At 44.6% G+C, this 27702-nt stretch overlaps 1 protein-coding gene across 4 annotated transcripts in view; it reads right to left on the bottom strand.

The window, feature by feature from the left end:
• The window catches only part of LOC134957920 (uncharacterized), a 151155-nt gene that overhangs the window by 75951 nt on the left and 47502 nt on the right, over positions 1-27702 (bottom strand). For all 4 annotated transcript variants that reach the window (XM_063940161.1, XM_063940163.1, XM_063940162.1 and 1 more), the window contains 5 exons: positions 25000-25257; positions 24286-24546; positions 22907-23164; positions 22567-22821; positions 17798-18058 (listed from right to left, as the gene is read on the bottom strand). In XM_063940161.1, the coding sequence (XP_063796231.1) occupies positions 17798-18058; positions 22567-22821; positions 22907-23164; positions 24286-24546; positions 25000-25257 (1293 nt within the window). The remainder of the gene's footprint in view (positions 1-17797; positions 18059-22566; positions 22822-22906; positions 23165-24285; positions 24547-24999; positions 25258-27702) is intronic.

Below are 27702 nucleotides of genomic sequence, written 5' to 3'. Positions count from 1 at the left end.
TGAGTCTTACCCGGGATTCAAGATCCTTCCTTATTGTGTACGCTCGTCCGGGCACAGTACCTAACTGAGGCTTGGAGGAGGGTCATAGGGGGAGGAGCCAGTACACACCATGTGATCCTAAAAGCTTGCTTTTGTGCCCTGTCTCCTGCGGAGCCGCTATTCCCCATGGTCCTGACGGAGTCCCCAGCATCCACTACGGACTACGAGAAATAGAATTATCGGTAAGTAAATTCTTATTATCTCCATTGTAAAATTACTTGGCGCAGTCGCAGTGCGAATATTGCGCATGCGTACTAAGCGGAATTTCACTGCGATGCGATGAAACATACCGAGCGAACGACTCGGAATGAGGGCCCTAGTTATATGTAATTTACTAGTCCAATGCAGTTTTATTGTTTATATGTAATAACTTCTGCATTGTACATGTGACTGAGTGTGCCTGTAGCTGTTGTGTGGGATTCCATTCTCCTATATCACATATTGCTATCACTATATTCTGACCCTGAGGAGCTAGGTGCGTATGGGTCTCATATATATGTATGTACAGTATGTATGTATGTATGTATGTATAGAAATATGTATATATATATATGTGTGTATGTATGTGTTACACAGAATATACAATTTGGTATTTTTACTGTGTTTCAGTCACCTCATATCGCTTAAATCCTCTGTTTTGTGTCCTGTGCTCACTGTCACATAACATAGGGGGTTTTTGCAGATATTGTGTTTGGCTATATTGTACCGTTACGCCCTACGGGTACATTCCCTATAATGTCTGCTACACAGGGTGGGAAATCCGCGGAAGCTTCTGCACCCTCCAGTACTGGTGCCACGGATTTGCCTGAGGGGGAAGTTTTAGCTGCTGGTTAAGGCGCTGAGTGCCATATACCCAGTCTACCTGCGGTACCTGTGACCAACACAATTTAACCACTTGCCTGGCATGGTCTCATCAGATGCAACCATGCCTGCAAGTGTGTTATCTGACCTGGTCACACAGGATGCGACCAGTCAGATAGAGAGTGTTAGCAGCGGCAGGGAAGAGAAACTTCCCTCCGCTGCTGCTGTCAGAGGGACCGGAAGGTCCCTCTGCCTCCCTGCACTCTCCCCCACTGATTGCTGTGCTGCTGATCACTGCTGATCGGTCAGCACGGCAGGATCCCCCCCTCCAGTGGCTGCCCACCCACTCCGGAAGGCGGACAGGACTCCGGACAGACAGCTGACTGCCTTGGTCCCAGCATCCACGACAGGCAAGCAGCAGCATTGTCACGCATCAGACATGGCAGAAGGACTCGAACAGCCAGCAGTGTGGTATGTTCCCCCTGTCCTAACTCCCCGTCCAGCCATCATGATCTCTACCAGCTCAGCCAAAACTCACCACTCTGATCCCCCACCCAGTGACAGGCATGCCGCGGCCGCAGCAGGAATACTCACCGCTACCAAGCCCACCCAGATTGCTCTCATAGTTTTTCCCATAGAAACCACCAACCATCCGTATATTGCACATATAGCTTATAAAAGCTTACATCCATAATAGCACACCAGGAATTTGGTTACATCTTAAAAAACTAGTACGCTCCACTGCCCGGGCATCAGGCAATCTGTATCAATTCATACATGTAGGTGTTGATGATATATTTTAATAGGAACCGAATCACATTGTACTCTATACAGCGTGGCAGCCATTTGGGATATACGGTGCACTTTGAACCAATAGACAATGGGGGTCATTCCGAGTTGATCGTAGCTTTGCTAAATTTCTTCCCTGACATGCGCGGGAACACCCAGCACAGGACTAGCCAGCCCCGCATGTCAGTGCTGCCCCCCCCCCCCCTGCAGAAGTGCAAAGGCATCGCACAGCGGCAATGCCTTTGCACTTCAAGAGTAGCTCCCGGCCAGCGCAGCTTTAGCGTGCTGGCCAGGAGCTACTCATCGCTACCTGGCCCGCAGCGGCTGCGTGTGACATCATGCAGCCGCTGCGGCCTGCCCCCCTTTCGGTCTGGCCACACCTGCGTTGGCCAGACCAAACCCACGAAATGGCGGCCAAACGCCGCCGTTCCGCCCTGTCGAAGTCAAAAATATTACATAAAGAGAACATACAAACTACACACATTTAAGTCGCTATACTTGCAAATACGCGCAGCGAGCACAGCCATATATGGTAACACATGCATTTACACGGACATGCCACAGAGATGGATTTGACACTTATTTCATACAGTACATAATTATAATAATATCAAGCGCCAGACATCATGATGATTTAAAATTATCTAATGAATTAATGTCATGAATGTGTATTGTTTGAACGAAGCAAGATAGACCTGTCATATTTACTATCAAAACAACCAGCTTAATGTGTAGATTAATTTGATACTTGTTATGAAGTTGTGGGACATTGCAGCGAATAGTTATGATTACATGTATAAAAGCTAAAATCACTTTGTTAGAACAATAAATGTTACAGTGGACAGGGAACTCAGGCCATCCCTTTGGCAGTCTTCAAGGCTGAACCTGATCAGCATATACAAAGAGAATAGTGACTCATCATGAACCCCTCCCCCAGAAACTAGTTAACACATTTTGCTGGTCACACAGGAAGGTAGTTCCTGTTTTTTTGGTCTCAGGGTTACTTGCTTTTTGGTCTCAGAGGAAGATGGAGGTCTTGCATGATTTTACAGAGAGAGAGAGAGAGAGAGAGAGAGAGTCATATGGAGGGACAAATTTATATGAGAAAGATATGGTAATTGTATCGCTGGCATGTAACTGAAATTGTATGTAATTGTATGTTTTAACTGCTTACTGTGTGAGTGTAACCATGTAACTATAGGTATACTGTACTTTGTAATATATATTGAATCCATATTCCTTTTTAATAGCAAATATATACTTCAATGAGCTTTGGAACTCAGATAATGTGTGGGTGTATTGTTTTCTCTTACGGGATACAGTGTTTTGCGATGTACAGCGCACTTTTATCGTATATGGTAATAAGAGGTGCAGGCATTTACAATATATATTAGAGCGGGCATTTTAAATATTTGTGAGAAATCAATTTGGCATTCTTAGATGAGGGCTCTTACGGGATATCAGGGTCTTAATGATGCACTGTACATTACAAATGTGGCTGTAATTGACCGGCTCCAATGGACGCATTGAGAAGCTGATGAAAATAACATTCACGTTAATGTATTTTTGTGTTATCAGTAAGCCAATGATATGAAATTCAACGGACAATGCGTTTCTCATAATATTTAAGATGCTAAAATATATTTTTATTGTTGCAAAACAAGGTTCAAATAAGTCATATTGTATTTGATTCAGATTGGATTGCTTATCTGTTAAGTAGGGTTAAAAGTACATTTAAAAGTTGCTGCATAGCCTTGATATAGTTTTTATTTTTAACTCAGGCCTAAAATAACTTCTGATGCTTGAATGATGTGTGATTTCTTTGTGACAAAGTAAGCCGCATGGTCTGTCCTCCATTTTGGACTAACCACATGGCCTGTCCACCATTTTGTGTAACCCTAATGGATGTGGAAGGGGGAGGAGCAGCGGCCATTTTGGGAAGGTCATTTTTCTAAATGGCTGATTTTCACTGATCAGAATAATCAGCTTTCCTTGGTCACATGAAACACCATTTATGAGTTACCAATGCATTTATTTAACCCATGCCATAGTCAATTACAAATAGTTTCAATGGGGCCTAGTGAAGGTTAATAGTGAGATGAATACTTGATGTAAGAATTACACACAAAAAAAAAAGTTTTATTTTTCTTTTACCTCTAGGATCTACTTAAAATCTGCTTGCTAGTTTAGGATAGCCATTGAAATGTGAATTAACCTGTCCCACTACCCTCTTGAACAGGCATATGAACCTCTGTTGATATGCAAATTAGAAGCACTGAATGGGTAAATGAGTCTCAGGAGACCAGTGAATGGTACATATAGATAATATTATAATTATGTGTGTGTTTATATCAATGTATGTTCTGCAAGATGGCTATCCAATCTGAATCATATCATTTAAATTATTGATTATTGCTAGAGTCATTATAGATCTGTGTGAAATAGGATACATTTGTTGCTATATAGTTAAAACTAAAATAAATATTTAAGGAAGTAAGCGTAAAGCACAAACACAGTCTGGCCTAGTTGTAAAGGTTTATACAGAACAAGTGTGTGTTGTGTTTAGTGGGCAATAGTAGTTTTTATTGCTCACATTTATAGAAGCTGTGTGATTTGTTTTATTGCAGACGCAGGGTTTTGTACACGTGTCTCGGGCAAAGTAAAGGACTGCGCACGCAGCGTAAGATACACGCACGGTCGCGTGTTTGTGCAAAGTGCGTAAGAATGCGGGCGCTGAGTACAAATTATACAATAGTGTCGTTTAGTTCAAAGGTGGGATAGTAGACATGTAATACAATAGCACATAACTATCAGATTTCAAAAGCAGGTTACTCTAAATTTAGTTTAAAAAACTGTATTGCCTCTGGGGTAAAGCTGCCTATTTGAATGAATCCAAATTTTCTGTACAGAAAAACAAATTGTATTTGCGTGAGCGAACGCAGGAGTGAGTGGATACTGAACCCAAGAACTGAAGTGATCTGAAGTGGTCTGAAGTTGTAACACTGGGTTTGTAGAGGCCCGGTGGCATAGGGTTCGCTACCCTGCGTTATTAGGAACTGATGTGGTCTGAAGTGATCCCATACAACTGAAGTGGTCTAAAGTGGTCTGGAGTGGTCTAGGCTAAAGTGGTCTACAGCAATTGTAGGGCATATAGATAACTAGTATCTATAGGCTGTGCTATTGCATCGCATGTCCATGTGTTCTGCACAGCACAACGTGATACCATTGTGTCATATGCGCTGTGGGAGAGCATACGCAGACGTGATTGCATAGACAAAAGAGGTTTTTCTTTGATAACGTCGGGAAATCTCCCTGGTGGGCTTCACTGGAAAGGGTGAAGGATAGTTATCTAATTTCTATGTTTTTCACCCTACAAACAATTCCAGTTGAAAGATACCGAAAAGGAATTTTTGCTGCCTCTCTCAGGAAAATATTCCAAACAGAACTTCCACCGAAAGAAATTACGGTGTTGTAAGGTCTGATAGGAGCCCTAAGTTGGGTACATTGCGATCCGCTACCAACAGTGTATCGTTGTACTGGCCAGCGTGGGCGAGAGTGGGTGGAAGCGCTCGGAGAACTTTCACCGTTGCCTTATATTGAGTATTTTGGTGTTTGTGGGAAAAGGCCCACAATTATGGGAGCCAGTTGCTCAAGTAAGGGACATTTGACCAGGGTTCAGGTTGAAGAGCCGCGGCCCAGGGGGTCAGCGAAGTTTAAAGGAAAAAGTATTATGTGTGGGAAATATGGTCCACACGCTGAAGACTTTTTGTCTGAATGGGAATGTATGACTGACAAAGATAGGGAACCATTCCCTAAGGTGAGCAGCTTTGAACCAGAGGTATTGCAGAACTTAAGGATAAGAATATGTCTGATAAAATCCCCAAAACAAACGGTCAGACATACAAATTGTTTAAACCTGTGACAGCAAGAGGGGTTGGCGAGTTTGATCCTAAGGTATTGCAGGTGGTATGTTTAACCAAAGTCATATAAGACAAGAATGGAAATATAAGAACTGTTTGAACTTGTAGCAACAATAAATAAGTAGGGGAAAAAAAAAGAAGAGAGAATGCAAGTACACCGCCTTATGTAGATGTGGAAGCAGTTACGGCCAGCATACAAACTATAGAAAATAATAAAAATATGAAAAATATGACTGTAACCTATATATGTACTAATGAATGTTGAAGTTTTATTTAGAAGGAGAAGGTGACCTGATTGTTTTCAGCCATTTCTCATGCACCCAGAGGAGTATCCAACCGGTAAAAGAAGAGCAGTAGCCTGCGGGGGAAGTGGCTGAGACCAGTGGAACAGGTAAGTATGGTATCATTCGTGATTTGGAGTCACACTCAAAATTAAAGTGGAAAAACACACTACAGGCTGATCCAACTTTGATGTAATGTCCTTAAAACAAGTAAAAATGAGGCTCAGTAGTGTGTGGCCTCCACGTGCCTGTATGACCTCCCTACAATGCCTGGGCATGCTCCTGATGAGGTGGTGGATGGTCTCCTGAGGGATCTCCTCCCAGACCTGGACTAAAGCATCCGCCAACTCCTGGACAGTCTGTGGTGGATGGAGCGAGACATGATGTCCCAGATGTGCTCAATTGGATTCAGGTCTGGGGAACGGGCGGGCCAGTCCATAGCATCAATACCTTCGTCTTGTAGGAACTGCTGACACACTCCAGCCACATGAGTTCTAGCATTGTCTTGCATTAGGAGGAACCCAGGGCCAACCGCACCAGCATATGGTCTCACCTCGGTACCTAATGGCAGTCAGGCTACCTCTGGCGAGCACATGGAGGGCTGTGTGGTCCCCCAAAGAAATGCCACCCCACACCATTACTGACCCACTGCCAAACTGGTCATGCTGGAGGATGTTGCAGGCAGCAAAACGTTCTCCTTGGCGTCTCCAGACTCTGTCACGTCTGTCACATGTGCTCAGTGAGAACCTGCTTTCATCTGTGAAGAGCACAGGGCACCGGTGGTGAATTTGCCAATCTTGGTGTTCTCTGGCAAATGCCAAACGTCCTGCATGGTGTTGGGCTGTAAGCACAACCCCCACCTGTGGACGTCGGGTCCTCATACCACCCTCATGGAGTCTGTTTCTGATCGTTTGAGTAGACACATGCACATTTGTGGCTTGCTGGAGGTCATTTTGCTGGGCTCTGGCAGTGCTCCTCCTGTTCCTCCTTGCACAAATGCGGAGGTAGCGGTCCTGCTGCTGGGTTGTTGCCCTCCTACAGCCTCCTCCACGTCTCCTGATGTACTGGCCTGTCTCCTGGTAGCGCCTCCATTCTCTGGACACTACGCTGACAGACACAGCAAACCTTCTTGCCACAGCTCGCATTGATGTGCCATCCTGGATGAGCTGCACTACCTGAGCCACTTGTGTGGGTTGTAGACTCCGTCTCATGCTACCACTAGAGTGAAAGCACCGCCAGCTTTCAAAAGTGACCAAAACATCAGCCAGAAAGCATAGGAGCTGAGAAGTGGTCTATGGTCACCACCTGCAGAACAACTCCTTTATTGGGGGTGTCTTCCTAATTGCCTATAATTCCCACCTGTTGTCTATTCTATTTGCACAACAGCATGTGAAATTGATTGTCAATCAGTGTTGCTTCCTAAGTGGACAGTTTGATTTCACAGAAGTGTGATTGACTTGGAGTTACATTGTGTTGTTTAAGTGTTCCCTTTATTTGTTTTGACCAGTGTATATAACACACACACACACACACACACACACACACACACACACACACACACACACACACACACACACACAGATTTTTGTTCAGATGAGAGGATACGTGTGTAGTCTCTGTGGACTCCCACACTATCCCCCCTCTACGCTTGTCCTGAAGGTTCGATTTTCAAAATGGTTTCTTTACTCCACACATGTGTATATATCTGGGAAAATGGTCCATGGTGAGCTGTGTGAGGCACGGGTGACTCAGGAGCCAATGTGCACCACACACTCTGCTCCTGTTATAGAACATGCATTATCACAAAAATCATATTGCCATAAACAGAAAGCATACATAAGTCACAAGGATTGCCATCTACAGAATATGCACAGTTAGTTGATTAACATGAAGGAAATTCTGGCAGACTACACCAATTACATTGCACTAAATATAAGTTGTAAAAATGATGCAGCAATGCAACCACAGGATATCATATAAATACACAATACTGTAGATGCCAAATATTTTGTCCTCGATGAAGGAATATCAGAAGATTACAGGGTATTTTAAGCTGAGCATACTTAAAGATGGTATCATAAGCTTTAATCACAGTGCTACCTCACTTATTAGGGTCATGAGGTCAATTGTAAAAATAGGATTTTAATTACCTACCGGTAAATCCTTTTCTCGTAGTCCGTAGAGGAGGCTGGGGTCCACATTAGTACCATGGGGTATAGACGGGTCCGCCAGGAGCCATTGGCACTTTAAGAGTTTGAGAGTGTGGGCTGGCTCCTCCCTCTATTCCCCTCCTACCAGACTCAGTCTAGAAACTGTGCCCGAGGAGACGGACATCTTCGAGAGAAGGATAATACACAGATAGTGGCGAGATTCATACCAGCTCACAGATATAAGGCAAACCAAGCTAACAAGCTTGAAACTCAGCAACAGCTGAAACATTACTTAACCAAGTAACCAGGCAGTACGCAACTAAGAACAAAGTCATACTGAACCATATAACCATTGCAGGATAACGAAGCCGTGGTAAGTCCTGATAAGCGAACGGCCCTATTGCAAAAGGTCCTCGCGAAGAGGAAGAGGCCACGGTTCTTCTAGCAGTAGGTTCAGAAGATCCACGTACCAAGCTCGCCTTGGCCAGTCCAGAGCAATGTGAATTGCCTGAACCCTTGTTCTCTTTATGAGATTTAGAATTCTTGGAATGAGTGGAAGTGGAGGGAACACGTACACTGACTTGAACACCCACGGAGTTACCACGGCATCCACAGCCACTGCTTGAGGATCACTTGACCTGGAACAGTACCGCCGAAGTTTCTTGTTGAGACGTGAGGCCATCATGTCTATTTGAGGCACGCCCCAATGACTGGTCACGTCTGCGAACACCTCCAGATGGAGGCCCCATTCTCCTGAATGGAGATCGTGTCTGCTGAGGAAATCTGCTTCCCAGTTGTCCACTCCTGGAAGGAAGATCGCTGACAGCACCAATGCGTGCCTTTCTGCCCAGAGGAGGATTCTTGTCACCTCTGACATTGCAGCTCTGCTCTTTGTACCTCCCTGTCGGTTTATGTAGGCTACCGTCGTTACATTGTCCAACTGTACTTGAATGGCCCGATCTTGTAGAAGATGAGCCGCTTGGAGAAGACCGTTGTACATGGCTCTTAATTCCAGAATGTTTATTGGAAGAATGGCTTCCTGATTTGACCATCTTCCTTGGCAGGTTTCCCCCTGGGTAACCGCTCCCCAACCACTGAGACTTGCATCCGTGGTCAGAAGGATCCAGTTCTGAATTCCGAACCTGCGGCCCTCCAGAAGGTGAGGCATTTGCAGCCACCAGAAGAGCGAAATCCTTGCCCTCTGTGAGAGACGTATACTCTGGTGCATGTGCAGATGAGATCCCGACCATTTGTCTAGGAGGTCCAGCTGGAAGGGTCGAGCATGGAATCTTCCATACTGTAGAGCCTCGTAGGAGGCAACCATTTTCCACAGAAGGCGAATGCCCTGATGAACCGATACCCGGGCAGGCTTCAAGACATCCCGGACCATGGATTGTATCACCAACGCTTTCTCCAGTGGAAGAAACACCCTCTGCACTTCCATGTCGAGAATCATCCCCAGGAAAGACAATCTCCTTGGCGGCTCCAAATGTGATTTTGGAAGGTTCAGGATCCAACCGTGATTCCTGAGCAGTCAAGTCATAAGAGCAATGGACTGCAACAACTTTTCCCTGGACACTGTCTTTATCAGCAGATCGTCCAGGTATGGAATTATGTTCACACCCTGCCTGCGCAGGAGAACCATCATCTCTGCCATCGCCTTGGTGAACACCCTCGGTGCCGTGGAGAGACCGAATGGCAGTGCCTGGAACTGAAAGTGACTGTCTAACAGTGCGAATCAGAGATAAGCCTGATGGGGCTGCCAAATTGGAATGTGGAGGTACGCATCCTTGATATCCAGGGAAACCACAAACTCTCCTCCTCCAGATCTGAGATCACTGCTCTCAAAGATTCCATTTTTATATTTGAACTCCTTCAGATAGGGGTTTAATGATTTCAAATTCAAAATTGGCCTGACCGAACCATCCGGTGTAGGTACCACGGAAAGGTTTGAATAATAACACTTGTTTTGCATATGAGGTGGAACTGGGACAATAACCTGTGATCCTACCAATTTTTGGATGGCTTCCTGTAGGATTGCCCTGTCTGCCAGCAAAGCTGGTAAGCCTGATTTTAGGAATCGGTGAGGCGGGAGGTCTTGAAACTCCAGCCTGTACCCCTGGGACACAATATCCTGCACCCAGGGGTCCAGGCCGGACGCCACCCAAAATTGGCTGAACCTTTTTAGCCTCACCCCCACCGGTCCTTGCTCCAGGCCGTGCGGTCCACCGTCATGCGGAGGATTTTTATGTACCAGAAGTAGGCTTCTGGTCTGGGGAGCCTGCAATAGCAGTTTTTTTGGAATTTGCCCGACCTCTTCTAAAGAAGGTGTTGGGCTGCTTGTTCCTTCTTGTTTTAGGCGTCCGAAAGGACTGTGACGTAGCTGAAGAAAAAGGTTTCTTCGTAGCAGGCACAGCTTACGGAAGAAAAGGTGACTTACCCAAAGTTGCCGTGGAAATCCACGCATCTAGCGCTTCCCCAAAAAGAGCCTGACATGTGTAGGGTAGGTTCTCCACACCTCTCCTGGATTCCGTGTTGGCAGACCATTGGCGCAGCCAGAGTCCTCTACGAGCTGAGACAGACATGGAAGAAATCCATGCAGCCATCGAACCCAGGTCTTTCATGGATTCCACTGTAAATCCCACAGTATCCTGTATGTTACGTAAGAACAATTCAACATCACTTTTATCCATTGTATCCAATTCCTCAAGTAACGTGCCAGACCGCTTTACTATGGGTGTAGTAGGGTATGCCGGTGGCCGGGCTCCCGGCGGCCAGCATACCGGCGCCGGAATCCCGACCGCCGGCATACCGACAACTGGGCGAGTGCAAATGAGCCCCTTGCGGGCTCGCTACTCGTGCCACGCTATCTATTAACCCTCCGGGAGGGTCGTGGACCTCCAAGAGGGAGAAAAAGTGTCGGTATGCTGGCTGTCGGGATTCCGGCGCCGGTATACTGTGTGCCGGGATCCTGACAGTCGGCATACTGAAGACCACCCCTTTACTATAGCCTTAGAAATCCATGCACAGGCAATGGTAGGCCGTAATATCGCCCCCGAAGTCGTGTATATGGATTTGAGCGTAGTGTCAATCTTGCGAACAGCCGGTTCTTTTAACACGGCATATCCCGAAACAGGTAAAACCACCTTCTTTGACAGTCTGGACACAGATGCGTCAACTATGGGTGGGTTTTCCCATTTTTTCCTATCCTCCTCAGGGAAGGGTAAATGCAACCAGAACCTTTCTTAGGATCTGGAATTTTTTCTCTGGATTTTCCCAAGATTTTTCAAATATAGCATTTAACTCTTTTGACACAAGAAAGGTCAGCGAGGCTTTCTTATTATCCGTGAAGTGAGCCTCCTCAACCTGCTCCGGTATTGCTTCGGCAATATTTAACACATCTCTAATGGCTTCAATCATCAACTGCACCCCTTTTGCAAGAGATGCCGCCCCCCTCAGCACGTCCCCATCACCGTCTACCATGTCAGAGTCAGTATCCGTGTTGTCCTGCATAATCTGGGCAAGAGCACGTTTTTGAGAGTGAGTGCCAGGGGGCCCTGAAGGTGCCTACCTGGACCAAACAGCCATAGAGTTCTGCAAAACCTGAGTTGCAGTTTCATTTTGTGCTACCCTAGTAGAAATCTGAGAAATCATACTTTTAATAGAGGATAACCACTCCGGTTCTCTTATAGGAATCTGTGCTAAAACAGTGCAATCCCGATTACAAGGAATGGGATCATCCTGAGAGGACATATCCTCTGCAGCATATGACACATAGTCCCTAGACAGAGGTTCCCCCCTAAGTATGCCAAGGGAGACACAGAGTTGGGAGCCAACCCACACACAGCACTTCCAGAGATAAAGGACACCCTTTACCAGCACCAACTGTGTACCTTAATAGGTTACACAGTCTATTACACCAACCCCTCCCCCCCCCCCCCCCTTCTACAACCCCCTGGTACCGTACAGATACAGTGGGGCAAAAAAGTATTTGGACAGCCACCGATTGTGCAAGTTGACCCAATTAAAAGGATGAAAGAGGTCTGTAATTTCCATCATAGGTACACTTCAACTGTGAGAGACAGAATCTGAAAAAAAAACCAGGAAATCACATTGTATGATTTTTTAACAATTTACTTGTATATTCTTGTGTAAAAGAAATATTTGGAAACCTACCAAGCAGCAAGATTTCTTGCTCTCACAGACCTGTTGCTTCTTCTTTAAGAAGCTCTTCTATCCTCCACTCGTTACCATATTAATGGCATCTGTTTGAACTGGTTATCTGTATAAAAGACACCTGTCCACACCCTCAAACAGTCAGACTGCTACCTCTCCAACATTACTAAGACCAGAGAGCTGTCTAAGGACACCAGGGAGAAATTTGTAGAGCTGCACAAGGCTGGGATGAGCTACTCGACAATAGACAAGATAAAAAATAAACTGGCGCTTTGTTTTCTCCAAAATTAATAGACCACTGTGGATTAATCTAAAAGTGTATTTATTATCTAAAACAACACATGCAACAAATAAAAATGGATTAATCCAATAAAAACATGTATAAGGGCATAAAGTGAGCTCAAAAAATGGTCATAATAATTGCTGCTGGTAAGTGTCCTTAAAACGATCCCGGACTGACAAATGTTAATGATTCCCTGGGAAAATGGTATTTATAAACAGCTGGTGTTACCCATGGTGATGGAGGCTTCCAGAGACTTGAGAATAAACAGCAAGCAGGCTGTAGCAGTTGTATGAAAGCTGGGTCTCTCCAATCAGTGCTTTATGATGCAGTCCCTCAGGGGAAATTTTCCATATGCAGAGATGAAAAGTCCATATCAAAATCCTTTAAAGCACAGGACACTGGTGATGGCAGCAGCTTGGCACTTAACACGTTTCCCTAGGCTCGGTCACCTAGCTTCATCAGACAATAGACAAGCAGCTTAGTGAGAAGAGATCAACTGGAAGAAATGGAAGAAATACAAGATCACTGACAATCTCCCTCGACCTGGGGCTCCATACAAGATCTCACCTTGTGGGGTATCAATGATCTTGAGAACAGTGAGGAATCAGCCCAGAACTACATGGGGGACCTGGTCAATGACCTCAAGATAGCTGGGACCACAGTCACAAAGGTTACCATTAGTAACACACTACGTCGTCATGGATTGAAATCCTGCAGCGCACGAAAGGTCCCCCTGCTTAAGCCAGCACATGTTTAGGCCCGTCTAAAGTTTGCCAGTGACCATCTGGATGATCTAGAGGTGGATTGGGAGAATGTAATGTGGTCAGATGAGAGCAAAATCAAACTTTTTGGTATAAACTCCGCTCGCCGTGTTTGGAGGGAGAAGAATGATGAATGGCAACCCAAGAACACCATACCCACTGTGAAGCATGGTGGGGGAAACATCATGCTTTGGTGCTTCTTTTCTGCAAAGGGGAGAGGACGACTGATCCGTATTAAGGAAAGGATGAATGGGGCCATGTATCGTGAGATTTTGGGCAAAAACCTCCTTCCCTCAGTAAGAGCATTGAAGATGGAACATGGCTGGGTCTTCCAGCATGACAATGACCCCAAACACACCGCCCGGGCAACTAAGGAGTGGCTCTGTAAGAAGCATTTCAAGGTCCTGGAGTGGCCTAGCCAGTCTCCAGACCTCAACCCAATAGAAAATCTGTGGAGGGAGTTGAAAGTGCGTGTTGCCCGGTGACAACCCCAAAACATGACAGATCTAGAGAAGATCTGCATGGAAGAGTGGGCCAAAATACCTGCTACAGTGTGTGCAAACCTGGTCAAGAACTACAGGAAACGTTTGACCTCTGTAATTGCCAACCGAGGTTATATTACAAAGCATTGAGTTAAACTTTTTGATTGTCCAAATATTTATTTTCCGCAAGAATAAACAAATAAATTGTTTAAAAATCATACAATGTGATTTCCTAGTTTTTTCCCCCCAGATTCTGTCTCTCACAGTTGAAGTGTACCTATGATGGAAATTACAGACCTCTCTCATCTTTTTAAGCGGGTCAGCTTGCACAATCGGTGGCTGTCCAGATACTTTTTTGCCGCACTGTAGTTGGAGTTGAAGTGGAGGGACAGCTCTCCCCTGTTAGCGGCTCTGCATGCAGGAAAAATGGCGCTGAACGCTGCTGAGTCCGCTCTGAGTAGCTCCGCCCCCTTTTCTGGCGCTGGCTCCCGCTCTTGTTTGAAATTATACTGGCCTGAGGTATATTGCTGGCGGTGATCCGGGGTCCCCGACAGGCTTTGTGACCAGTTTAGGGTGTAGGCGCAGGCTCAGGGCGCCCCTCACAGCGCCACACCATGTACCGCTGAGCCCTGGAGCGCAGTCAGTACTACGCTCCCTACCCTGTTGCCGCCATCTTCACACCGGCTCCCCGCTTGCCAGGGGGCCGGTGACTCACTCGCCACTGAAGTCTTCCGGCTCTGTAAGGGGGTTGGCGGCATGCTGCTGGGGTGAGCGATCCCCTGTGGCGGCGATCGATCTGTCCCCTCAGGAGCTCAGTGTCCTGTCAGCGAAGATAGTGGCTCAGACCCCTTAGGGCGCACACTAGTCCTCCCCTTAGTCTCACAAAGCAGGGAGGCTGTTGCCAGCAGCCTCCCTATGCCTAAATTCTTTTAAAATAAAAATAAAAACTAAAGAAACTCCTATGGAGCTCCCCTAGCTGTGACCGGCTCCTCCGGGCACATTTTCTAAACTGAGTCTGGTAGGAGGGGCATAGAAGTAGGAGCCAGCCCACACTCTCAAATTCTTAAAGTGCCAATGGCTCCTGGTAGACCAGTCTATATCCCATGGTACTAATGTGGACCCCAGCATCCTCTAGGACGTAAGAGAAATAGGACCTTATAAGTGTATAGTTTGTGTATATGTGCTCCTTTTCCTTGTGTGGTATTTCTTTAGGTGCTCTGCTTTACCCCCACACTTAATGTCCACTCTGCATAAAGTAATGTGCTTTCACTAGTTCCCTCTGTACAACCATTCACTAGACCTACTGCCCTCTTTCTCTTCTCTCCCTGGCCTCCAAACTAATTGAGTGTCTTGGTTACAACTGCTTATTTCACCTTCTATCCTCTCAGCCCATTTCCAACTCTCTAATCAGAATTCTGCTCCCAGCATTCCACTGAATCTGTTCATCCAGTGCAGAGCTGTAAGCATCTCAAGATGTGCCTTCATCTGTGTATGTAGCACATGGGCCAGTCATCATCATTATCATCATCAAGTGCTTGCACCAGATTCGGCTCCAAGCAAGCACATATTTATTAATCAACCAAAAACGCCTTCTCATGCACTATAGTCTACTAAGCTCTTATATGGCAGTAATCACTTTAAGTAAGCAGTTCCTCCAGATGGGATCCAGATGAAAGGTTGACAGTAAATAGAACGGCCCCAAATGGTCGACATGCATAAGGTCGACAGGTACAAAAGGTCAACAGGATCAAAAGAAAGACATTTTAGAAAGAAAGACAGTGCTTATGGTCGACAGGTACAAATGGTTGACATGATAATGGTCAACACACATATGGTCAACACAAGTTGTTGTTTTTTTTTTTAAAGTTTTTCATCATTTCCCATCCCATGGACTACAACTGGGAAAAGTTACCTGTACCAAGGGTAGCGGAGCGAGGCACCTTGTCCAAAGTGTAGCAAGTGAGGCAGTACATGAATTGGGGTCACATGTGGTTTAAAATGGTAATTAGAACCCATATATTGGGGGAGGGGGTGTCCTGTGCCACAGAGGTGAACCCCTATAATGTTCAGGACCTGTCTGATAGAGGTCACAGTGACGATTGGTGGGCAGGCTCATATGTTAGCCAATATATGCCAAGAACCTCAAATATGCATAATGAAATTTATTATAATTCTAATTGTTGTATGGTGCACCTGCTGTCTTGTTCTTATGTTGGAGTACTGAGACCTAGCAAGGTATCACATCCCATTTTAAGTAGCTAGGGTGTGCAGTCCAGGCTCCCTCCCCCAATATGTTAATTATTCTGTGTGTGTACACACACCTGAAGGCTTGAGACAACTTCATCTTGATTGGCACCCAACCCACCGCCTCAGAGACTTTGAAATAGGTACCTAACATTTGCTGACTGAACAGAAGCTACAGGTAAGATCCTAATCATTATATAGCAAGTCAGTGAGGAGTGACCTTTTGGGGCACGGGGCTCCTTACATTGCTCTGGCTAGGCCACTTTGGTGCATCACCATCTCACATTTATTTCTTATAACTACATCACCCTATGTTTGTTTTTGATTTATGTATCATTTTCCACACAACTTTTACACCTGTAACACCAATCAGCTAATCTCACTTTTTAACACTGACACTTTACTGCTGTCCTCCTTTTCAGTACACAGCAGCTACTTTCACTTGCCTAACACTGATTTTTTACGGGGTGGTCTGGTTGTGGTGTTTTGGAGGTGCCCTGCGCCCCAGAGGTGAACCCCTATAATGCTAGGGATATATCCGATTGAGGTCACTGTTATGATTGGTGGCCAGGCTCATATGTTGGCCAATATATGCCAAGAACCTCAGATATGTATAAAGAAATGTATTATAATTCTTATGGTTGTATGGTGCACCTGCTCTCTTTTTCTTATGTTGTATCTACTTGTTACATGTCAACTTATTGACCCTGTCAACCACATGCATGTCGACTATATGGGGTCGACTTATTGACTGTCAACGTAATTACAGTCAATGATCCACACCCCCACCAGACATATCCCCTGTAAACCCACGATCTACATATTTATTTATATTCTGCTCTGAGTAAAACACACGCCAGTGAACATGTCCAATCAAACCATAGTTACGCGTACTTGGTCGTAAGACCTCATTAATACCACATACCAAATATCTTCTCAAAATCTCCCTCTGTAACTCTCTCTCTCTCTCTCTCTCTCTCTCTCTCAGATCAACTGCTGATCTGTGCCTCTCCTCATCTCTGACAACCACCGTTCTCTTCTGTCTACAAAATGTCTCATGTGCAGTGAAATCCCCTACCACTTCAGATTCCACCAAAACCTTCAATTATTTATTAGAGTAATATAGATGGCTGTAAGCTTAGGTTGTATGATTTATTAGACAAGGGACTAATTAACTCTACATGTCAGATGGAATGTTATACAGGTTGAGTATCCCTTATCCAAAACGCTTGGGACCGGAGGTATTTTGGATAACGGATTTTTCCGTATTTTGGAATAATTAGATACCATAATGAGATATCATGGTAATGGGACCTAAATCTAAGCACACAATGCATTTATGTTTTATATACACCTTATACACACAGCCTGAAGGTAATTTTTGCCAATATTTTTTATAACTTTGTGCATTAAACAGTGTGTCTACATTCACACAATTCAATTATGTTTCATATACACCTTGTATACACAGCCTGAAGGTCATTTAATACAATATTATTAATAACTTTGTGTATTAAACAAAGTTTGTGTACACTGAGCCATCAAAAAACAAAGATTTCACTATCTCACTCTCACTCAAAAAAGTCCGTATTTCGGAATATTCCGTATTTCGGAATATATGGATATGGGATACTCAACCTGTACTACAAATCAAAGTGCCATATGAAGAGCACTACAGGCGAGTAATATAGATGGCTGTGAGCTTAGGTTCCTAGGATCATCTTCATGTTATAACAGTTACATGATTTATGGATTATTATGTTCCAAAAGCATATATGTGTTCCCATACTAATGTAAAGGTCTTTCTCTCGTTACATAAAGTCATAACTCTGATACATAACACAGACGTTCCTTGGTAGCTGAGTACTCACCAGATATGACTTCCACTGTGGCACTCTCTGAACTGTTACATTCACCATTCATAGCCAAAACTGTCAGGCTGTAAACCTCCCCACACTGCAGTGGGGATAACAGGCAGTTAGGCTCTGCTGTGTCTGCTGTAACCACATCTCCCTGGCTTCCTACAGTTGTAGCCAAATAGGCAGTTGCTCCAGAGCTGACATTCCAAGATACATGGAGTGTATTCTCCTGGCATATTACTGTGGAGATAACATTCTGAACTACACATGGCACTGAAAGTAAGGACATATAATATTAAAAGTACAACCTGAACAGTAAAGACAGATTTTACAACAGTACATTAATTCTACCTGAAAGTCACCACTTTAATAATATCTCCCTTTAGATCAGGGCCGGCTCCAGGCATGTTCGAATAGAACGGCCGCGTGTGGCACCACCCTTAATGGGCGCCGCGCGCTGGTGCCGCCATATTCATACCTGGAGCCGGCCCTGTGCAGCGCTACCCGGCCTTAAACTGTTGTGTGCCAGTGCGCGCTGTGCGGCGTCGGTGTCTGATGTCAGACGCCGGCGCCACGCAGTGCGCATAGCACACACAACCCACGGTTTTGGAGTCCGCCCGCGCCCTCAGACAGCAGCACTCCTCCCCCTCCCAGCGCCGCAGGTATTGGGGGCATTTATGGATGGCACTATGTGGGGTCATATCTGCACTGTGGGTCATATCTGCACTGTGGGGGCATGGCAATGTGGGGTCATATCTGCACTGTAGGTCATATCTGCACTGTGGGGGCATGGCAATGTGGGGTCATATCTGCACTGTGGGGGCATTTTTGTATCTGGCACTGTGGGGGCATATCTGCACTGTGGGGGCATTTATGTATCTGGCACTGTGGGGGCATTTATTTATCTGGCACTGTGGGGGCATTTATTTATCTGGCACTGTGGGGGCATTTATGTATCTGGCACTGTGGGGGCATATCTGCACTGTGGGGGCATTTATGTATCTGGCACTGTGGGGGCATTTAAGTATCTGGTACTGTGGGGGCATATCTGCACTGTGGGGGCATTTATGTATCTGGCACTGTGGGGGCATTTATTAATCTGGCACTGTGGGGGCATTTATTATCTGGCACTGTGGGGGCATTTATGTATCTGGCACTGGGGCATTTATTATCTGGCACTGTGGGGGCATTTATGTATCTGGCACTGTGGGGGCATTTATTTATCTGGCACTGTGGGGGCATTTATTTATCTGGCACTGTGAGGGCATTTATTTATCTGGCACTGTGGGGGCATTTATATATCTGGCACTATGGGGGCATTTATGTATCTGGCACTGTGGGGGCATTTATGTATCTGGCACTGTGAGGGCATTTCTGGCACTGTGGGGGCATTTATGTATCTGGCACTGTGGGGGCATATCTGCACTGTGTGGGCATATCTGGCACTGGGGGCATTTATGTATCTGGCACTGTAGGGGCATATCTGGCACTATGGGGGCATTTATGTATCTGGCACTGTGGTGGCATATCTGGCACTGTGGGGGCATTTATGTATCTTGCACTGTGGGGGCATTTATTTATCTGGCACTGTGGGGGCATTTATCTGGCACTGGGGGCATTTATGTATCTGGCACTGTGGAGGCATATCTGCACTGTGGGGGCATTTATTTATCTGGCACTGTGGGGGCATTTATTTATCTGGCACTGTGGGGGCATATCTGGCACTGTGGGGGCATTTATGTATCTGGCACTGTGGGGGGCATATCTGGCACTGTGGGGGCATTTATGTATCTGGCACTGTGTGGCCATTTATGTATCTGGCACTGCTGGGGGGCATGTCATGTTTTGCTGGCACTGCTGGGGGGCATGTCACGTGTTGCTGGCACTGCTGGGGGGCATGTCATGTGCAGCTGGCCCGGCTGGGGAGCATATCATGTAGTGTTCCTGCTAGGCGTCTGTGGCTAGGCAATGTGTCTCAGTGGTCTACCTGGCGCAATGTGTCTCAGTGCTCTACCTGGCGCAATGTGTCTCAGTGCTCTACCTGGCACAATGTGTCTCAGTGCTCTACCTGGCGCAATATGTCTCAGTGCTCTGCCTGGCGCAAAGTGTCTAATGTGCTCTGCCTGGCGCAAAGTGTCTAACGTGCTGTGCCTGGCGCAAAGTGTCTAACGTGCTGTGCCTGGCGCAAAGTGTCTAACGTGCTCTGCCTGGCGCAAAGTGTATAGGAAGTTCTACCTGGTGCAAAGTGTATAGGAAGTTCTACCTGGTGCAATGTGTATTAGCTGCACTACTGTGTGGTGTAATGCGAATGCAACGCCCCTAAATTTTTTCTGCGCGCCTTCGGCACGCACTGTCCATGCTTTAGCATGTAGGTAGATGAGCACCAAAGCATTACAGTATGTACATCATTTTGCCCTCCTAACTTAAAAATGTGCCCTCCCTGTGATCAGCACCCTACCCTAAAAAGTGAACACTATCATGTGTAGCTGGCACTGCTGGGGGGCATATTGTGTGTAGCTGGCACTGCTGGGGGGCATGTCATGTGTAGCTGGCACGGCTGCGGGGCATGTCATGTGTAGCTGGCACGGCTGCGGGGCATGTCATGTGTAGCTGGCATTGCTGCGGGGCATGTCATGTGTAGCTGGCACTGCTGGGGGGCATGTCATGTGTAGCTGGCACTGCACATTATGTGTATCTGACACTATACTGGAGACATTATGTGTAGCTGGCACTATACTGGAGACATTGTATGTAAGGAACACTACTGGGGCTGTTATGTGTAAGTCTGCTAATTGTGTGCATAGAGGGGGTGTGAAAATATATTTATTTATAGTCTAATAATATAAAGTTATAAGGCCACGCCCACTTTTCCAGAGGCCACGCCCACTTTTCCTGGAGTGAGTGCGCCTTCGGTGCGCACATAAGGGTTGGGGGGGGGGGGGGGTGCGGGCGCTTTTACAGGGTGCTAGTAGGCCTGGAGCCGGCCCTGCTTTAGATGCTTTGTGAAATGATGAAATAATCAATATTATATTTGTGTCTGTGGTTTGTTACAGCACTGATTGTTGAAACTATATTAATAGCTGTCTCCTCCCTGACTGTGTCAAAGAAGGATGCCAGTAGCAAAGTACATCATCATGGCATATGCAGGAGGATATTAATGGATATTTTTTTCACTTCATCTGAGATATTGTTAAATTTTGAGCTGCTGTACTTTGGGCCTTATTCAGGTCTATTAGCAAACCAAAAAAGCACACTAATGGGCAAAACCATGTGCACTGCAGGGGGGGGGGGGGGAGATATAACATGTTCAGAGAGAGTTAGATTTGGGTGGGGTGTGTTCAAACTGAAATCTAAATTGCAGTGTAAAAATAAAGCAGCCAGTATTTACCCTGCACAGAAACAAAATAACCCACCCAAATTTTGCCCATTAGTGCGCTTTTTTGGTTTGCCAACAAACCTGAATAAACCCACCTTATTTTAAACTACTCAGGAATATACAGTACTAGTTACCAGCCCGTCAAAATGACAGAACAACATAACAGTAATGCCATCTCCGGTGGCTCTGTGTGCCCTAACAGAGTAACAATTGAATTGCTCCATCAGTCATCATCTAGTAGTCACCGGCAAGGAAAAAACACTAGAATTCCCCCATAGGGCTGAATAGCAGCGTTAGCAGATTGTTTCATCATACTGTACACTTTAATGTGACCTATTTATCAACTTTCACAGGTTTCTAGTCAGTGAAGTGCAACATCATGAACAAGAAGGGGGAAAAGAGATGGTCACGCTACATGAGGAATGGCAGCATTTCTAGGCTATCTCCAACTCACTTTCCTGGATGTAGCACTGGAATAAAGACAGTGACCCCAAGCAGTGGGACGGGTGGGCAGGCTTCTCATTTTGGGTCTATCCTACCTCAGTTGGGGAGATATGCTAATATGTCCAGTAACCCAATGTAGTTATTTGTGAAATCGCTAATGCCCCTTTCCGACCGACACCTATGAACATGGGTTATTGGCACATGAGCGCACATAATCTGTGTTCAGGTGCTGACTGAAAGGTCCAAGGGTTGAAATACCGGGTTAAGTGTCCCAGTATTTCAACCCTGGTCGTGAGCAGGGTTGAACACATGTTCATCCCTGCTCACTGTGCAGTGTGAACGGGAGTTGGGTCGTTGTGACTCATTTCCCGTTCACACTCTGTGTATGGGCGGCGCTTGGAGATCATGTGATCTCCAAGCACCGCCCCTGCCGCGTCACCGCTGACGTTACCAACCCGGCAATATGCTGGGTCGCATACAGTTGCACCGGGGCACCTGAGGCGGGTCGCACACTGGGAGCTCCCATGTCAGGCTCCCGTGTGCAATCCGCCTCAGGCGCTCTGAAAGGGATATTAGATTGAGAAGAAAGTCATGAATTAAACCTGGGGTACTTCTCTGTGCCAAATACTATAGGTTTTTGATTATGACCCATGTTCCCTCATTTCCTGTGAGCTAGGGCTATTACACAAAATACTATACAAGTATGCATTCACAATGTTGACATTCATCATGTTGACATTCATAATGTCGGCACCATTATGTCAAAGGTTATGTTGTCAACATGGTTTAAATGTCCACATCAGGAAAATGACATGTAGCCATTATGAAAATGTCAACATTAGGGTTGGCGTTTTGCTAGGTGTCGACACTGTGATCATTTCAACTTTGTGTCAGTGTTGACATACTGTATGTCAACATTTTCACTACCAACATAACGAATGTAGAGCCACAGTACACTCACCTGTTCTAAATGTCATTTTTGTACTATTTTGCGAAATGCATATTCCATCTTCTGCCCAAACGGTCACTGTGTAATTCTGTCCACAATCTAACTTGGGGATCTCACAGCCAGTATCAGTTGTGTTGCAGGACAAGAGATGTACTCCTTCTACTGTAGCCATATATGATCTGGCATTGCGGCTAATATCCCATTGTATTATGCCTGAATTATTTTCACATGATGTATAGGCTGCCAAAATACTGGGAGCACAAGGAACTAGAAAAACAATATAAACAAATAAATTGTTTGTCTATCTACATTCTACAACATATAGCAATTTTCTTCTTCATTGAAAACTCACTTGTTTTGACACGAAGAGAACTGTTCCCCATACTGTTACATGTTGCAGAGTCACTGCTAATGATGACTTCATAGTCCTCATCACATAACAGATCTTTAAATTCATAGTAGGTGTTTGAGGTTTTAAAGGACATCTCATCCTGTCCGCTATGAGCTGCGACTGTGTATGTAATTGCTCCAGGGGCATCATCCCATGATACACTCAGATAATGTGTCTCACAGGTCACAGAGCTGGTTAGATTAGTGGGCACACAGGGAGCTGAAATGAAAATAAAATACTAATGTTCACAGCTTCTCAGCTGAGTTTTATAATTGACAAAAATCCATTTTATTCTTTTGTGATATACAGCACCTAGGTTTGCGCACCTGCAAAGGGCATTACAAGCCAAAATGTTCCCTTTCATATAGAGCAGGATGATGTACAGATTGTAGCATTATATATACTTATAGCTACACAGGTGTCATTGTGAACCAGACACAGTGCCACCCAAATATATTTTGCCTGTTGCCACAACTCGGCCTCACCTGAGTCTGTGATATGTGAGTGTGCAATGGTTAATCTAAACCAAACCACGTGGCCTGTGTAATATCCCATGCTCACCTTTAAGTACCTTAAGGGCCCCATACACTACTGCGACATGTCCGTCTGACATGTCGCAGGCGATCACCCCAGCAGCCTCCCGGGCGGCAGGATCACCCAAAATACATCATATGCTGTTCTTTTGCATACGATGTATCTTGGTCGATCCCAGCCATACCTGCGGGGTCTGACATATCACGAGTGCAGCACGTTCAATCTGGAGGATCCGATCCGATGCTCACGGGAACGCGCATCAGATCAGAAACACCTCCAAAATGCCCGATTTCACCCGATATATCGGGCCGAATGCCTCAAATCGGATGAAATCGGGCATTATCGTTCTAGTGTATGGGGCCCTTTACTCTCAGGGCCATGATTATAGGTGTATTTGTATAACATCACATGTGTTGTTTGATTAGAGACATAAGAAAAGCATTTTCAATTACCAACATTTCGTTTTTGCTCAGCCAATAGCGTAATAAGGGTATAATATTGGCTATGTTATCCCTTTGGTGTGCTGTCTAAGGTTTTACTATATTATGTAGGTAAATTATCTTTGATTGATCTAGGCAACAATTTTGTGTCACACATGGAGGACAAAAACATTTTTTTTAAGTATACCCTGACCACTGACCAACATCATAATGGCTTAAAATGCAAATAGTGATATAATTGCTGGCTGAACACAAATAGGAAGCAAAATAGATTGACATAGTAATCAGCAAGTGACAGAACCAGGAACAGTAACCAGACAGTTGCACAGTAAACATCTGAGAATGCTGATTCTGTGGCACATTCACCTGTATAGAGAAGGAAAGAGGAATTGACTTTGCTGCTACACTGATCATTATGTGCTGCTATGGTCTCAGTATAAGCTTCCCCACACTCTGTGCCTCTGATGTTGCAGCTCTGATCAGTAGTGTTACAAGTCAGCGTCTTTCCATTCTTATCCGTTAAAGCTCCAATGTAATAATCTGCTCCCAAGACAGCATTCCACGACAGTGTGATAGAGTCCACAGCACATTCAGGCATTGTGCTTAATATCTGAGGCACACAGGGACCTGCAAAGACGATTGTAATGGTGACATATACAATGTTTATATGACCAATGTGGAAATAAAAACATCAAATTTTAAATACCATTATATTTATCAAAAAGCAAATGTAGTTAATAAACTATGTCAATTGCATATATTGTCATTATCAGTGATAATTTGGCCGAGTACCATTTCATTTAGCAGTTCCCCTTCATAATAGCATCTTGTTACTTGCATTATATTTCTGTCATGCACCAATATTTATCTTTCTCTTTTCTTTATCACTACTTCAGCACAATGGAGGTGGCAATGACACTAGTGTTTGTATAGATTATTATCTAGTGTAGGGAATAAACATTAACGGTAATATTTGGGTGGTAACACTGCTAAAAATATACCTGAATCTAGTGATATCTGGCACCCATATTAGAGATGGCAGTGGAGATTGGAGAGGTTCCTTTAATGAGACAGACCTACCTGTGTGGAATTCAACAGTTGTACTCTCAGTTTTACACTGTTCCCCATATGCAGCGACTGTAACATAGTAGGTCTGACCACAGTCCATTGCCTTAAAGTTACATGCTGTTTCTGCTGTAGTGCAGGAATATACTTCTCCATTGGCACCAATGACTGTTGCTGTGTAGTTGAACGCTCCTGGTGTCCTGTCCCACGACACCTCAGTCATATTTGTTCCACACATAACCACTGTTCTCACATTTTGTGGAACACAAGGAGCTTAAAAAAAAATTATGAGAGGCAAGTATGATTAAAGTGCTCATCTGCACGGAATATACTTGTGTGTATATCAATGTAATAAATACTGTGTGTGTGTGTGTATATATATATATATATATATATATATATATATATATTTATTTATTGTTCATAGTTGGTAAAACTTTTTGCGCCTTCAGTGCTCTTTACAGCTAAATAAATTCTTATATGCGTACCAGAATTCCCAGGAATATTTGCCTGTTAGTGAGGTCTTTCTTGGGTATTCTTCCTCTATCCCTTGTAGCAGTGTGGAAGGATGTGGTATTGAAAGTCGACAGTACCTAGGTCGACAATGTCTAGGTCGACCACTATTGGTCGACAGTAACTAGGTCGACAGGGTGTCTAGGTCGACAGGGTCTTTAGGTCGACATGTTCTAGGTCGACAGGTCAAAAGGTCGACATGAGTTTTTAATGTTTTTTTGGTGTCGTTTTCTTCGTAGAGTGACCGGGAACCCCAATTAGTGCACCGCGTCCCCTCGCATGGCTCGCTTCGCTCGCCATGCTTCGGGCATGGTGCCTTCGCTCCGCTACCGCTTCGCTCGGCACAGATTACCGTTCCAATCGTAGTCCATGTGGATCGTTACGTATGAAAAGGTTCAAAAAAAGAAAAATTTTTTGAAAAACTCATGTCGACCTTTTGACCTGTCGACCTAGAACATGTCGACCTAGACACCCTGTCGACCTAGTTATGTTGACCTAGTTACTGTCGACCAATAGTGGTCGACCTAGACATTGTCGACCTAGTTACTGTCGACTTTCAGTCCGGATCCCGTGTGGATGTACTCATCAAATGCAGTATTAAAGACACGGGGAGAGGAGGAATGTGTCAGTATCATGTACTATCAGAATTATTAAAGTGACTTCGTACAATCACAAAATAGTGCTAAGTGCCAAGTGCAAAGTGCAAACTTGTTACAAATAATATAACAAATCGTGCTTATAAATATGAAAAAAATGACCCAGTGAGTGTTTTTTTTTATAGCAAGAGAAGGGTAGTGGTTTATGAAACAACTCACTTTTTTTGCTTCCTTGTATATAGAAGGAGGTGGGTTAAAGGCTCAGGTATCCACCAGAATTTCCACAGCTGTACGCTGTACCTGTAAAGGCATGTCTCCTGCTTTTTGTTACTTCTTCACCTTCCCTTATATTTGTCTTTGGCTATCATCATGTCTCCTGCTTTTTGTTACTTCTTCACCTTCCCTTATATTTGTCTTTGGCTATCATCATGTCTCCTGCTTTTTGTTACTTCTTCACCTTCCCTTATATTTGTCTTTGGCTATCATCAGGAATGATAGCCAAAGACAAATAAAAGGGAAGGTGAAGAAGTAACAAAAAGCAGGAGACATGCCTTTACAGGTACAGTGTACAGCTGTGGAAATTCTGGTGGATACCTGAGCCTTTAACCCACCTCCTTCTATATACAAGGAAGCAAAAAAGTGAGTTGTTTCATAAACCACTACCCTTCTCTTGCTATAAAAAACCACTCACTGGGTCATTTTTTCCATATTTATAAGCACGATTTGTTATATTATTTGTAACAAGTTTGCACTTTGCACTTGGCACTTAGCACTATTTTGTGATTGCACGAAGTCACTTTAATAATTCTGACAGTACATGATACTGACACATTCCTCCTCTCCATGTGTCTTTAATACTGCATTTGATGAGTACATCCACACTGCTACAAGGGATAGAGGAAGAATACCCAAGGAAGACCTCACTACAGGCAAATATTCCTGGGAATTCTGGTACGCATATAAGAATTTATTTAGCTGTAAAGAGCACTGAAGGCGCAAACAGTTTTACCACCTATGAACATTACATATCCACACTTACAGAAATATAAGTCACCTGAAAACGCATTTGCTGCCACCTTATTTGGGGTGCGAAAATACAGAGAGACCTTATAAGGACACTTATAATAATTTTATCATCTATGGTATATAATAGGTTTTAAGCTTTTCGTTGGTGTCTAACATCACATATTGAATTTTGTCGGTAGTAGCGCTTCTTTCACCACTTTTGTATATATATATATATATATATATATATACTGTATATATATATATATATATATATATATATATATATAAATATGTATAGCAATGTTCTCCATAGGGTGGAAGGTGCACTCACGCGAAAATATAGATCGGTCCATATATAAAAGCATAAACTTTATTGTGGTCAATAGACCGCCTCAATGTCGACGTTTCGGTTCTATGACAAACCTTTCTCAAGACCGGCAACAAATGATCATTGTATCAACATCAAAATTTCATAGGCTTGAAATAAATCTATAACAAAAACAAAAAAGCATATTAGGAGACTCCATCTCCCAGGCCATATGACACTCAAATCACATAATACCCATCAATATATAAGACAATTAAATGCCTGTGTCCACAT

The sequence above is a fragment of the Pseudophryne corroboree genome, chromosome 9 (genome assembly GCF_028390025.1).
Source record: "Pseudophryne corroboree isolate aPseCor3 chromosome 9, aPseCor3.hap2, whole genome shotgun sequence".
Lineage (NCBI taxonomy): Eukaryota > Metazoa > Chordata > Amphibia > Anura > Myobatrachidae > Pseudophryne > Pseudophryne corroboree.
This window is presented reverse-complemented; position numbering and strand designations above follow the sequence as displayed.